This window comes from Calidris pugnax, unplaced genomic scaffold (genome assembly GCF_001431845.1).
Source record: "Calidris pugnax isolate Ruff unplaced genomic scaffold, ASM143184v1 scaffold9, whole genome shotgun sequence".
NCBI lineage: Eukaryota > Metazoa > Chordata > Aves > Charadriiformes > Scolopacidae > Calidris > Calidris pugnax.
The window spans coordinates 4,672,202-4,686,601 of record NW_015090778.1 but is presented as its reverse complement, the minus strand read 5'-3'; the positions used below and the strand labels follow the sequence as shown (position 1 = coordinate 4,686,601).

The following is a 14,400-nucleotide window of genomic DNA, read 5'->3' as shown; positions in this document are numbered from 1 at the left end:
CCTTAAACCTCATTTAACCTCTGAACCCAAGAGTGGTGTAAGTCAATGTCAGTTGATTTTGAGTCTGGTCTTGTGTGAGTGCGGAGCAAACCCAGAAATTTCACAAGATACACACAAAAATTCAATCTCTTTATTTCCATTCATCAGGCCCTGCTTTTGGGCCCCATAGTCACTTCACAAGATACACACAAAAATTCAATCTCTCTTTATTTCCATTCATCAGGCCCTGTTTTTGGGCCCTATAGTCATAAGCCCCCTGCTCTCCCACCTGCTTTCAAAGCAAGCATCTATGGAACAAGTACTTAATGGATCTTTGATCAGGCACCACACTGTGCAACTGTATTCCCTTACGCTTAATGCACCTTGTGAAATGTTTGTGGATGTGCAAAGCAGCAGCGAGGACCAAAGTGTTGGGGTAGGGAGGGATTCACAGCAGTTTTGGCAGTAGCTCCTTTCTTGACCTAGCTCTGTGTGCAAGGGTGGACCCGTGCTAGTACACACTGGTGATACCATCATGCACAAGCAGCATCAAGTAAAGATCAGCCATAGTACTTCTCTAGTGCTCTGTGAGCTCCTGTAAGGAGAAATAGTGTTTATTCTCAAGTAAGGCAAGGTAATGCTATAGCTCCTGTTTTCAATAATGGGAACTGGTGCAGGTCTGAAGGCTTGTCCTGCTCTTCAGTACTGAGAGCTGCAAGAGCCTGGCACTTCAATGGGGCTGGGTCCCACAGGACTCGTGTGAGTTGGTGACCAGATGTCAGCACAAAGAACAAACAGAAATAGCCCCTGTTCTGACCATTACAGCAGCTACCAGCATAATGACCCTTCTGAAAATTTACACATTAAAAATGTGTGTTTGGTTTGTTTCTGAATGACTGTGGGTTTATGTGCTTCTGGTGTGGCTGGTTCTGTTTGTGCTGCAAGAGGGTGGGTTGGTGAGCAGTGGTGGGGCCGGTGGTCCTTGGCTGTGGATTTTTGAAGCTCTGTGGAGTGTAGGTCAATCTTTGTTGCTTTCGTTGAAGGCTGCTCTTGCATTCTTTTATCTGGAGGATTTCAATAGGAGCTGGTAAAGTCCCACTTGCTACTATACAGCGTCCACTGGCATCCTTCTGAAAAGTACCAGCATCCTTCCTTAGAGCAGTAGGAGTGTTTATGGGCTTTAAGTTTACTTTCTATGGAGAAAAAATGATAACAAAAAACAACCTCCTTTTCTGCTGAAACCCAGGGAGATGTTGTGCAAGGAGAAGTCAAAGCAGAATCTGGAAGGAGAAAGCTTAAAAGCTCCCATGTGAATATCTGCTGCTTACTGTGTCTTTGTTCAGCACCGTTGTTTCACCCCAGGCTCTGGGGTGGAGAGAGCCAGCGTGGTTCAGGCTGTCACGTAGACCTCCAGGAGTCCCCCGACAGAATGCATTCGGTAGAAGACACTCAGTGGGAGGCCAAAGTTCACGATTGTAAACCAGGTGGAGTAGCCGTAAAATGACTTTTCCAGTCCATTCTCAAAGACAGGGTGAGCCCCAAATGTGGGCATGACCCAGAGCTAAAGAAGCGGAAGGGAAAAAGAGCACAAATCAGAGGATGACAAACTGTCACCTACCTGCACTCTAATCTCAGCACTGGCTCAAATAATTGTAGAAATATTTCAGGAGTATAGGAGGAATGTCCCTGCCAGGGAAGAGAGGTAAAACCCCTAGTGATGCTGCTGACTCTTTGCTGTAAGTTAAATCCTGTTGAATTCTGGAAACCTGATGATAGCCTCATTCTGCCCCAGCCAGCTTCGTCTTTCTACAGGATTTTGCTGGCTAATTTGTTTTCACTGGATTAAGGCTGCAGTGAAGATCCGTGTTGAGTCAAGATCCCAGAGCACAGTGAACTTTATGGGGTGAGTTTCAATCCTGGAGACTCATGTTTACAAAGACTCACTGCTGCTGCCTCATGTTTCTCCACCTATGTCATGAAACACCCTTCGTGAGTTTGATGACTTTTTCAGCGGCTAAAATTTTGGCACGGAAGGATTTATTATCTGTCTCCTTCCTGCACCCAGGAAACCTAGCCATGTTTGACTCTTAGGTTAAAAGAGAGACCTTATAATTATGGAAGTGGAGTTTTAACAGCAAAAACAGTCTTGCTTTCCCTCACTGGTAGTTTGAAACTTGGTAGGCAAAGGTTTCTTGTCTGGAATAGCGGCCCAAGAGAAAGGCAAGAAAAGCATGTCTGGGTCACGGGTCATGATGGCTTAGCCAAGCTGTGGTGTAGCAGAGAGAGCAATACTTACTATGATGTTGCACAAAACCAAGAAGAACGAGATCTCCCTTAATGCTCTTCTCTTCCAACTCAGGTGAGAGTAGCTATGGATGTAGGACAGAGAAGCTTTCCGGATCTCCTCTCCCAGCTCCAGCATGCTCACTCGTCTCTGGTCGTAGGCTTCCTGATTCTGCTCTTCTTTCATTTCTTCCTCTTTGCTGGGAGACTGTGCTCCTGTGTGCTCCTGGTTGCTTCTTGTCATGGTTTCCTCTTCACTAGGTAGCTCTGAAGCCACTGCTTGCTCCCCAGCATGTCCTGTGTGTCTGGTCTCAGTTGCTGCTACAAGGGGCTGCCGGTGAAGCCCATCAATGATGAAGACATTTTGAGTGATGGTCTGAAAGATGAGGAGGACAGAATGGGACAGGATGAGACTGTTCAACAGGTCCCTGGGGTCAGTGGCCACAGTGGCAACAATGGAGAAGTAGGACATGCCGATTTGGCCAAGGGCTGCCCCCATCAACAGGATCACATCCAGGCTGCGGGTTGGGTTCTTCAGCGTGTCCAGCTCCTTTTTTTCCAAGGCGTGGATGATTGTCCCAATCACCGCGCCCAGACTCATCAGGGGCAGGAGCACAATGTAGTAGGAATAATACATCACGAAGACCTGGCGGTTGGCGGCTGAGCCGGTGGCCTGGATCTGGTACATCATAAAGACACAGATCCCGATGATTACAGTGATGGTGCCCAGCAGTGGCCCAAAGACCACCCCCTGGAGCTTGAACTTGGGCTTGATGTGAGGGACGTGGTGGTGGCTGATGCGTCTCCCCACGTTCTTCCACATGACGTACAGCGTGGAGCAGCAGACGAGGCAGTACTCGGTGCTGAAGGGGTAGAGGAGGATGTAGCCCTTCTGGAAGACTTGGCAGATGGTTGTGTTTGGGCATATGCAGTAGGCAGTCTCGTTGCCTGGAGCATGAGAAGAGGAAGGCAACAATTAAGAGGGAGATGGCCTGGATTTCATGGTTATCTTTGGGAGTTCCTTGTGTGCAGGCACAACATCTGTCTCTATGTATCTCAGAAACAGTGATCAGTAGGAAGTTAAGTGATTACTGCTTGGTCCTCAAGGCTGTGAGGATTCAGAATAACAGGGTTTAGCAAATGTCTTTTCTCAAACAGGTAGTGCTCCTTCTGGTCAACACCACAGGTACTGGATGAGAGAGACATCCCTTCCTTCACAGTGAAACCTCCTCTATTTCTACCCTTGGAATATTAGTTCTCCCCTCTTCCTCTCCCCCTCCCCAGATAGCCTCAGGAAAAAAAAGCACAGCAATTACATGAGTCTCTTCTAGTCGGGCAATCTTTTGCTGAGGGCCAAAAGGCTAGTTTATGGTGGGCTTTTCCTTTCCTAGCCCTCAGTTCCAGGGTTTCTTAGCACATCTCCCCCTCCTCCAGGTGTAGTTGTTCTCCCCTTACAACCCATCTCCTCGAGACAACCTCCAATAATAGGGAAGTTACAGTGTTCAGGGGAACTGGTTGTGATACCTGAATCGCTGAGATCAAGGGCTGTTGTCTCCCTAGAAGTCATCTATGTCAGCCTAACACAAACAGGGAAGGGGAAAAAGAGCCTTGCCTTCAAATCGCTCCTCCACCTCACGCAGCTGAGAGTTGATCTCCATGTGAATGGTGTCGTTGGTGACAGCCAAGAGCCAGAGGAGGAGGTTAGTGGCTATGGTCAGCATCAGCCCACACCTGGGAGAAGAGAAAGGCACTTGTGCAGTATGTTGCCTGGGGAGATGGTTTATGACCTGACTATGTGTCAGGTGTTGCAGGAGTAAGGAGATCGTGGACAGAAAGGAAGAGTTTCTTTAGAGAAGTAGAAAGCAGTTTTTCCCCTTTTTGTACCTGGTGAAGTTGTGCTGGACTTGAATGCAGTCCTTAGAGTGGTGCCACACAAAAAAAGCCTGCAAATTGATAACAGTATGGACATGAGCAGGGTGAAGCTGGCAGCCTGCGGCATGCGAGTGGTGCCACACAAAAAAAGCCTGCAAATCGATAAGGGTAAGGACGTGAGCAGGGTGAAGCTGGCAGCCCGTGGCACACATGGTGGAAGGGGACAGGCAGGCAAGAAGGCACGTGTCTGAGTGGGAGCAAACCTGCCTCTGCGTGAGTGGTTGCAGGGACATGTGTGTACCTGCATTTTGGTGCTGGGGCATGTGCTGGCACCCTTAGGTGACTACAGCATGTGCGTGCCTGCACCTAATGCAGGTCTAGGAGATCTACTTTTCTCTGTCCTGGATAAACATGGGTGTTTGCTGTTAAGATGGGAGCTAGTTTACTTTTCAAACACGGCTTTGGATCTGGAAGGAGGAGGGTTGGTTTCAGAGTAACAAGTTGCAAATGGTGTGGGACACTTTGGTGTGCCAAGGATTTTGTTGGGAGGATGCATCAGCAAATAGAGAGAGATCTCGCCAGACATCTCGCTGGCAAAACCTGAAATTTCCTCTCCTCTCTCCCTACTTTGATGCTTCAAAACAAGCTCTTTGGGACCCTACAGTATGTCAGGTATTGCTAGAGGGGTTTCTTTCTAAATCTTCCTACTTTGTCTCTCAGTCTGGCACATCAGGAGTATGGGTGGGTGGGATTTGAAATGGTCTGTGATACTTTAACCATAGAATCCCAGAATGGTTAGAGTTGGAAGGGACCTTAAAGATCATTGACTTCCACCCCCCGTGCCCTGGGCAGGGACACCTCCCACCAGACCAGGTTGCTCCAAGCCCCATCCAGCCTGGCCTTGAACCCCTCCAGGGATGGGGCAGCCACAGCTTCTCTGGGCAACCTGTTCCAGGGTCTCACCACCCTCACAGTAAAGAATTTCTTCTAATATCTAATCTCAATCTCCCATCTTTCAGTTTAAAACCATGACCCCTTGTCCTACCACTAAGATAAAGAGTCCCTCCCCCGTGATTCTGAGGATGCCTCCTGCACCCACTTTCCCAAGTCTCCCCATTTCCTCCTACCCCTTGGCCTCCCAGGAATGGGACAGAGAGAACAAACGAGCTTCCAGAAGGTTAATGTGCAGTACCTGGGTCAAAATAAATAGGATTTCAATGCTGGGGAACACAATTTCCACCCTGGACTTGCACTGGAGGAGAATTGTGCTGTAGCCAATTTGAAACACGTTCAGGAGGACGCTGAAACTGGCGAACAGCAGCACTGACCCTGGGAAACAGCAAAAACACCAGTAAATAAACAAAGATGTCCCTCTGGAGCATCTGAACCCGGCTGGGATCTGAAGACCTCATACCTCTTGGATTTGAGTGGAGCTGGAGGCCTTTCTGTCTAGAAGTCTCATGATTTTGAGAGAAGGGGACAAAGAGGAGCCTGATTCCTGAACCTGGTTGCGTGCTTTGGTTGGTTTTAGGTGTCGAGACTATGCAAGGTATTTTCTCGTGCTTGGATGCAAGGTGGGAGCAGGGTTTCTGACTTTTTCTGTGCAATTTGGAGTGACAGAGGTAAGCTAATGGCAGGTGATGGTTTTTGCCTTGCAGAAAAAACCCCTGAGATGAACTCAGGTCTGCTGAGGCTTTTGGCAGCAGCAGCCTGCAGAAGTCAGGACCCTTTAATTGTTTCTCCCTTTCACCTTGGACACCTCTCTACGGCTTTAGGTATCCAGGTACCTTGCAGCTTTCTTCCCTTTAATTCTCTGCACTTAGTTAACAAGACCGTGCGCTAATTAGAAACTCCATAATAGAGCAGAGGCAGGGCTGCGTGGAGAAGTGTCGTTTCACAAAGTGGAGCAACTACTTATGGGAAATCTCCCAGGAATGGCTGGTTGTCACTGGGATGTGACTCACTGGACGGGATTCTTTCCCTGGAAACAGGACTGCTGTGATGTTAAACAAGGACAAGGGTGGCGTGGGACTGCTGACGCCTTTGGAGGGTAAACATGGTTCTCCTCTTACTTTGCAAAGTGGCCATGCCTAAAACCTTCCCTACATCACTGTGCTCAGTTGCTGGGAGATACCTGGGTCGTGCTTTGGGAAGGGACCGTGGAATGAGGTTGCATTGGAGGCTGAAGGGGAGCCAAGTTCAAGACTTTCCAGCTGCTCTAGTTCCTCTCTGTGGTATTCACTATGCCCTTGTCTTCCCCCAGCCCTGCACCACAAGTGAACTACATCTCCTGTGGCTTCTGGCTCTTTTAGTAGTGGGAGAAGAATTTATCTTCTCTATCAAGCACTGAGAAGAAGGGGAAAAGGCATGAGATGGTAAATAAAAGCAGAACTCACCCCGAATCCAGATGGGCCCAGCGTGGGAATCCCGGTACAGCACTGCGTGCGGCTGCCGGCTGGTGCCCAGCAGGTAGTATATGATCCAGCACAGGGACAAGACCTTGAGGATGGAAAGCAGGATCCAGACGTCTGCCAGCGTGATGGCCACGTGGTTGAAGATCATACTGCTGATGAAGGCGCTGCCCAGAAACACCACGTTCATGCCCAGCAGCCCTGAGAAGAGCTGCCCAGCTTTCTGAGCTTGCCTGTCCCTCTGCTGCACCGAAGAGCAGTGACGGTACAGCCAGAACTTCTCATAGTGGATCGTTGAGGTGTCTGCTGGGGCTGAGGCTGAGGCTGACCTGCTCTTGCAGTGATGGCAGGGCTTTTGCTTTGAGGCTTTGTTGCCTGGCATGGCTCATGTGCCTGGGGGTGACCTGCCACGTTGAACAAAGAGGGCGTTAAAAGTAAAAAGGATGGTGGGACACGTGCTGAGATGCTTTTACAACAGAGCATCACTTGTGTGGTGGCTTCCCTTGCTTGCTTTGCAGCTTCCCCTTCCATCTCCAGAAGCTGGATGAAGGGGGAAAAGAGGTTGGTGTTTAGGCCCCATTGGGCATTAAATTTCCCCATTGGACAGAGTTGTGGGGCACTGGGAAAAGGCCCTTCTGCTAAAAGCTGCCCAGAGACACCTGCATTAAAATGGGTATTTGATGTCTCTGCCCTGCCCCACCAGTACTTGGAGCTCTTGGGACCAGAGGTGACCAAATTGTTCCCATCCTCACCTTTCACACCTCTTCTGATTACAGCTCTAGATTCAGGTTTCCTCCTTTCCCTTTGTTGCTGCAAGGATTAGGTGGAAATACAGAGCAAGCTCCGACCTGCTCTAAAATTCAGAGCTGTTTGATGGGTCCAACCTCTTCCTTGTGTTTTTGGGCTGTGAGAGTTACCACCACACTCCTTGTATGGTCGCACAAATTGTGGCAGAGCTGGAGAGAATAAAAGAGGGTCCGTAAGTTTTGATCCAAGCTGCTGAGAAAAGATTCATCCTCCCACCCAGGGGGGGCTGAGAATGGGACAGAGTAAATACCTGTTTTTTTTGTTTGCTTTTTTTTTTTTCTTGTAGCACAGAGGAAAAAGCACAGAGCCATGAGCACACTGACACAGAGGAGTTTGAGTAACTGGTCCAGGTAGACATCCAGAGCTTGGGAGCTTTTCTATCTAGCCTTTGGAAAAATCTCAGTAGGACTATATTGCCCATGAGAGAGAAATCTCCTTGCTCGTGTACAGCAATCAGGCAAGATCAGCCACCCTATAGATTCAGTAAATGCTTTCACTCCAGGGAGTGACCTTCGCTACGGTGGGGGTGGCTGGAGTGAAAGCACACCCTGAGCTGTGTTTGAGGGTGGGGGCAATTATTTGTATTTGTCTTGGAGCTTTGGGGGAGAAGTTGTCTGAGAAGGCATTGAAATTTCAGTGCTTCCCTCTCCCTTTGCACGTGCGCTGAGCTGCTCCGTCTCCCTTTGGTCCCCAGGGATTCAGTGCACTTCTGGGAGTGGAGATTGACCCTAAACTCTTCCCCACGTGGCTCCAAAGCTCTCCTAACTTCATAGGACAGGAGCAAATACCCTCCCCTCTCTTTGTACTCTAACTACTCTGCTTTGGGGTCAGGAGAGGGAGGGGAGAGACCATGAAATCAGAAGGATCAGATGGAAATGCACCCGGGCTGCGTCAGGAGGTACCCGAACTGCTGCCATGGACCCAACCCCTTCACCCCCTCGCCGTGTGCTGCTGAGAGCAGCCAAGCCCCAGCCCTTACCTCCCTCCAGCCTCCTGCTGCCAGCGCTGCCCCGGGGTTGCAGGGGATGTCAAAGCCAGTTGCTGGGGTGCCACCAGGATGCACACAAGTCTTTCCAACGGGCCGAGGCACGGGCAGAAGTCGTCAGGGCTTCAGTCTCCCCGCTGAATGCGGCCTCTGCTCTCAGCCCATTGATTTTTTTTTTTGCCTCCTTGTTTACTTTGGGTCTATTATTGTCATTACGTTAATTACTCAGTGAGAAGCTCTCAGCTCTGCCAAGGGCAGCCAATGGCCATCAGCTCCTTTTATACACCTGCTGGGTTGCCCCATGTCAACGGCCTCAGCGCAGGATGTGCCAACTGGTAGAACCACAAGCTGCGGTGACTAATTTGTGCCATAGCTCAGGTGAGTATGGAACTAATCTCCTGGCACAGGCTTGTACTGGGAGTGCTGAGCCACGCTGCTTTGGCTAAAATTCACTTGAGTTCCCCACTCATTTGTTTTCAGGAAGATCCTAAGATTTTTTTTTCTCAAGCAGACCATTACTTTGTGCCCTTATCCAGGGCACAGATACCCAAACTGTCCCAAAAAGCAAAACTCACAGTCCGGCCTAGGTGCAGGGATGATGCCAATTTGATGCACTTGTGGCAGAAAGGTTTCTTCTTTTGGGGGTGATAGCTATGACCTGTTAATGCTGATTTCAGACCTGGACCCTCACGTGCAAACCCACCATCTCAGCTATGCAGGGTCAGGGATGCTCTAGCTCCAAGCTGTGCTGTCCCTGTTCCCTTTCCTGTTGCAGGGCAAACTGATTTCTTTCTTGGGACTCCGTGGTGAGCTGATCCCCTAGTTTTGTGGCTGGCAATGAGGATTTGGAATTCCTGGCTGAGCTGGTGAGCCCAGAGGGTTCATCAGGAGAGGATGGACCTCTTCATGGAAGGTGAGTTGTCTGTCTGTCCCAGAATGAACCCTCAAGCTCTGGGCTTCTTGCAGCCGGCAAACACGTGAGTGGGGAGTTCAGAGCCATGAAACGCTCTTCATGGAAGGTGAGTTGTCTGTCTGTCACAGAATGAACCCTCAAGCTCTGGGGTTCTTGCAGCCGGCAAACAGGTGAGTGGGGAGTTCAGAGCCATGAAACACAAACTGATTTCTGTCTTGGGACTCCGTGGTGAGCTGATCCCCTAGTTTTGTGGCTGGCAATGTGGAGTTAGAATTCCTGGCTGAGCTGGTGAGTCCAGAGGGTCCATCAGGAGAGGATGGACCTCTTCATGGAAGGTGAGTTGTCTGTCTGTCACAGAATGAACCCTCAAGCTCTGGGGTTCTTGCAGCCGGCAAACAGGTGAGTGGGGAGTTCAGAGCCATGAAACACTTCCAAAGAACTTGATTAGGGGTAGGAGTGGGTGGGGGAGCACAGGTTATCATGCCTGGGGATGTGACGAAAGGGACGGAAAACAAGAGTGAAAGGGGCCCACTGCTCCCAGGCAGGAGCACCTGGTCTATGCCAGTGCAGCCATTGTGTTCGATGTCTGCCAACAAAACCCTCATGTTTAATGTCTGACCAAACCCTTGCACTGCTGCAAGGGAGCCCAGGTGCTTTGATCTGGGCGTGTTTTCATGCATACCCATGGTTAGATTTGTTCTACCAACCCCCAAAGCATCAACATCTCCAACCTGCTCGGGGGACCGTGTCCTTGCTTCTCACTTGGATGTTCTGGAATCCCCTGAGTGCAATCAGGCTCTCCTTGGGGTGTCTGGCTCTTCTCCAAACTCCGTTCTAGAGCTGAGCAGGAAACTGGGATCTCCCAAGAGCTATTTGGTGGTGGCTGAACAAAGCCATCCATTTACATGTGAGACATTAACAAGCCAGCCTGTTTTTCAGTGCATGTGGTCCCGAACTGGGGTGGCTGCAGAACTGGGGAAATGGAGGCAAGGAGTCTGAACACATCCTGGGGTAAATAAGTTTGAATGAATCTGGAGGTTTTTCCTTTAAAGATGGGCTTAAGATGCTGAGACCTGCTGTGCCCCAGTGGTTTTGCCAATGGGACTGTGCATCCAGGCTGCAAAGATGTAGCATCCTTCTTAGCCTGGCTTGCCCTCTCCTGGCTTTGGAGCTGAGATTGAACCCAGAGGAGTTGTAAAGCCCTGGGAAACTGGTTAATCCTCCTCATTTGGCCTTTCTGTTGAAGAAGAATGGCTGTTTTGCTTGAACGTATTGACACAAGCATAACAAGATCAGGAAGTAAGCAAGCACCCAGGAGAGGGACAGGAAGGGAGAGGATGAGTTGATCACATAAATCACTGCCCTGCTTTGCCCTGGAGAAGCTGCCTTTACTCAGAGGCTGAGAGAAAGCTGCTAAACGTTCGGAGTGATGTTTGCCCCTCTGCTATCAGCGGCGCGCTGCTTAATGGTGTTATCACTGCACTTAGCAGTAATAACACCCAGGCTGGGCCAAGCGGATCTGTAAACAGGACCTGGGGAGGAAGGAGGTTCATGCTCAGCCGCTGTGTTTGCCCAAAGGCCTTGCGACTCCCCAGACGGCCCACACCCTTCCTTTTTCTCCGCCGATAACTGTGCCGGTGACGTCTCCTGTGGGGCTGGTGAGTCTTTTTGGGGTGGCTGTAAAGACCAGCCTCATCCAACGTGGGTGAGGGTGAGCCATGCTGCATGGCCCCAGCTCTGTCTCTCTGCAGGAGAAGGTGGGCGCTGTGGGTATGTGCTGGCTCCACTCAGGAAGCACCGCTCTTTGTTTTCCCTCCTGATCTTCGGTTCTTCGACCTCCTGCCAGCGTTGGGTTGCTCCTTGCTGGGAAGGACCCACTGCCTTTGTGCTTGGGAAGTGCCACCTTCAACACCACCTCCTGCCCTGGCTCCCAGCACATCCCGGAGCCGGTCCTGCTCACGGGCTGCACCTTGTCTTGTCCTGCAAACCCATCCCTCATCTCCAGCCTGGTGACCTCCTGAATGCTTCCACTTCCCAGCTGCTGCATTGACAGGTAATAATTAACTTGGATTCCTCCCCTGTCCCTGACACACCTCAGAGCAAATCACCCAGATAAAAGGCTTATTTTTTTTTTCTAATAAAACAAAACTCGCCCTCAAATAACAGATGATTAAGAAGCAGAGCAGGGGATGCGAAACACTGGTAGCAGCGGGATGGTGACTCACATCTGGCCTTGGCTATGGCCTTCCCTGCTTTTTTTAGAGCACTGATTTCTGATCTTTGAGCTCTTTGGCTCTTCCCCTTCTTGATACTCTCCCTCACTGGCTCTGGCACCACGTGCCTCAGGGCAGGGTCTAGGATCAGGACCTTTTCAGCAGTGGCTGGAGTCCTGGGGTTGGATCTGCAGGGCTGGTGCTCCCTGAGCATGACCAGGGCTGGGTTCTTAACCCTGGCATCCCTTAAGGAGTGATTTTTATCGATGGGGTTCAGTGCTCCCACCAAACCCCTGCAGCACAGCAGCTCCTCAGCTCCCTGGCAGGCCAAGGTGGTTTTTATACCAAAGTGAGACTGGAAGCCCCTGGCAAGATGTGAGAGCCCTGGGGCAACACTTTGCTTTCGTGTAGCTCTTCATTTGCAACGGCTGCCATTTAAACTGTCACCCTGAGGCACATCGTTGTCCCTGTTTCCCACCCCCTAATGTGGATCTGATCTCTGCTCCATAATTGATGCAATGGCAGGAGCAGTCAGTCAGATGCTGCTGGTGGCCTCAGGGCCCAGCCTTATTCTCTGCTCTGACACAGGCTTTCACCCAGCCCCCGTGACTCAGTTTCCCTCCTTCCAGGTGTGGAAAACGGAGCCAACAGCAGTGATTTTCTGCAGGAATCTGTAATGAGGACATGTGTGCAAAGGATCAAGCAGCTCTTGACTAACAGGACCCCTTCACGGTACTCATGTTTGGGGTGATCTCCCCTCCCATAAAGCTCTGTCAGGGAGAGATGTTCCCCAGTTTAACTGGGCTGTGAGGAGGTGTGTTGTGGGTCTGTAGTGAAGGGGGTAGTGATGGAGGCATCAGTCAGCTGCATCGCCTGGTAGCTCAGTGTCCCAGGTAAGGGCCTGGCTCTGTGTCACTAGGACATGGCAATGCCTGCTCTGGGGGTGCATCCGGATTTGGGAGACATGCCTGGGATGCTGGCTTCACTGAGGATTTCTACAGGGATGTTTGGTTGATCTCCATCAGCTTTGGAGATCTCCCTTTTGTGTGCTAACTGACCATGAGCTGCTATGTTCTAGGTAGGCAATCCTTGAGCTCGCAGCAGGACCTGTTTTACAGGGGGCTGTTCTTAGAGCTTGGGGTTTATTTTTATGCTTTTTGGACTTGTGGGTGCTCACTTTCCCTCTTGGGTATGTAGATAAGAGTCACTGGTGGCCGTTTCCCTGTCTGTTGCCTCTCCCAAGATGCATATGTGTCTGAGGAGCAGAACAACAACTCCAGCCCTTGGCTGGAAACCCCTGCTGTCCCTGCACCTGCAGCCTGGAGATGTCTCAGGTTAGCAAGGGGCCATGCAGAGCTTGTGCTCTCCCCAGAGCATTTTGGTTTATCCTGATATGATTGTTTGTGGTTGGATGTTATTGTTCCTGCTCACCCACCACCCAGATTTGGGATTGCCTGTATCAGTGCTGCTTGGGCTGTCGTGGGGTTCTCCTTGCAACCATTGTCAGTTCATTTGGCCCCAGAAATGTCCCTGTGGTCTCTGTCTGGAACAGAAGAGCAATTCAAACTCTGCCCTGCCTGGCTCAGTGCACACAGCCCTGGGAACCTTGGCCCAGGAACCAGCAAGAGTTTGTAGGACGGAAACCCGTTGTGCCCCCCAGGAACAGAGTAGATGATTAAAAGTGTTTTCTGCACCCGTCTGAGCTCAGCAGCTTGGGCTAAAACAATGTCTAGCGTTGTATGTAAGACTGACATCTGTGCACCATTTACGTCTCTTTTCTGACTTAATCTGTAGCTCCTGCAGTTAAAATTAATCAGGCTTTTGTTTTACGAAAGGTGAAGTTTCTGGGGAGAGATTGTATCTTTACCAGATCAATGGGAAAAGAGAGCCAGACTTCTGCTGGGGCAGTGGGGCTGGGAGAGGCTGCCTCTCTGTTCCCAGGCTCGGGAAGGGAAGGATTGACCTCCCCAGAGGTGCTGGATCAGGGCAGTCCTTTGGGGGCAGGGGAAATTGGGGCTTACCCCATCTTCTACCCACCTCAGGAAAAGGCTGCTGGCAGGGAGGCTGGTGTCAGACCAGCCAGAGGCACTGGTCCCTTCTGGCTCAGTGATCTAGGTTTGGAGGGGAAGGGTGGTTCAAAAGGACTGGCAGGGGCCATCAGGTGGAAAATCGCATCACTAAAATTTCAAGTATCGTGATTTCCATTTATTTTTTTTTTCTCTGGCGGATGCACACACGTCCATAGGAAAAGGCTTGGTGATTTCTGCCACCTTTGCTGTGTTCTTTATTGGAACGATAAACCCTGATGTCTCAACTGCACTGTTTTGGCATGCTCTCTCCCAGCCTGGTGGCGTGGGCTTCCCGAGGCTCCGCTGGGACACTGGGTACAGCAGAGGACCCATTTCTACCTCCCCCAGCCCAGGAGTCCTGCTCTGAAAGCCCCCTCAACCAGACAGTGGTTCATGGAGAGCTGCAGGCACCCAGAAGCCTGTGTTGGAGCCCCATTGCTACGTGCCCTGGGGCTGCCCGGGTGCCCAGGGGATGGGCTCACAGCCTCAAAGCCTGCACAGGCTTGAGGGTGCAGCACAAACATCCCTTCAGGGCATGGGAGATCAAATTGGCCATGGCATTGGATTGATTTCTGTGTCACAGGGCCCAGAAGGTCCCTTCAGGAGTTCAGTGTTACAGTGAGAATCAATAAATAATTTTGTGTACAAAAATGTTTATATTTTTTTTTAAAAAAATCATTATTAAAAAAAAAAAAAAGAAAAGAGAAAAACAAATCTCTTCATCATTCCCCAGATTGTATTGCCCATATGATCTTTATGGCTCTTAAGCCCTGATTCAGGAAATCTGGAGAAAAAATTGTGCTTAGAGGAATCCCATGTCAGGGCCAGCCTGGGACAAGATGCACGGGTCTCCTGCGGAGACGACCTG

General features: G+C 50.4%; 1 protein-coding gene across 1 annotated transcript; it reads right to left on the bottom strand.

The window, feature by feature from the left end:
- Window positions 1–1,369: 1,369 nt before the first annotated feature.
- On the bottom strand, window positions 1,370–6,927 carry OTOP3 (otopetrin 3). The gene is made up of 6 exons (XM_014951013.1): window positions 6,531–6,927; window positions 5,327–5,463; window positions 4,147–4,205; window positions 3,875–3,993; window positions 2,276–3,210; window positions 1,370–1,540 (listed from the first exon to the last, which is right to left on the bottom strand). Exons 1-6 carry the CDS (start codon window positions 6,925–6,927, stop codon window positions 1,370–1,372), a joined length of 1,818 nt encoding a protein of 605 aa, XP_014806499.1.
- Window positions 6,928–14,400: the final 7,473 nt, after the last annotated feature.

What these genes read in the sequence shown, in the direction of transcription:
- OTOP3 (XM_014951013.1), bottom strand. Translation starts at nt 6,927, where the DNA reads ATGCCAGGCAACAAAGCCTCAAAGCAAAAGCCCTGCCATCACTGCAAG. An exon ending in GGTGGAGGAGCGATTTGAAG is followed by an intron (nt 3,211 to 3,874) that starts GCAAGGCTCTTT and finishes CTCATGCTCCAG; the next exon opens with GCAACGAGACTGCCTACTGC. An exon ending in TGGTTTTGTGCAACATCATA is followed by an intron (nt 1,541 to 2,275) that starts GTAAGTATTGCT and finishes CCGCTTCTTTAG; the next exon opens with CTCTGGGTCATGCCCACATT.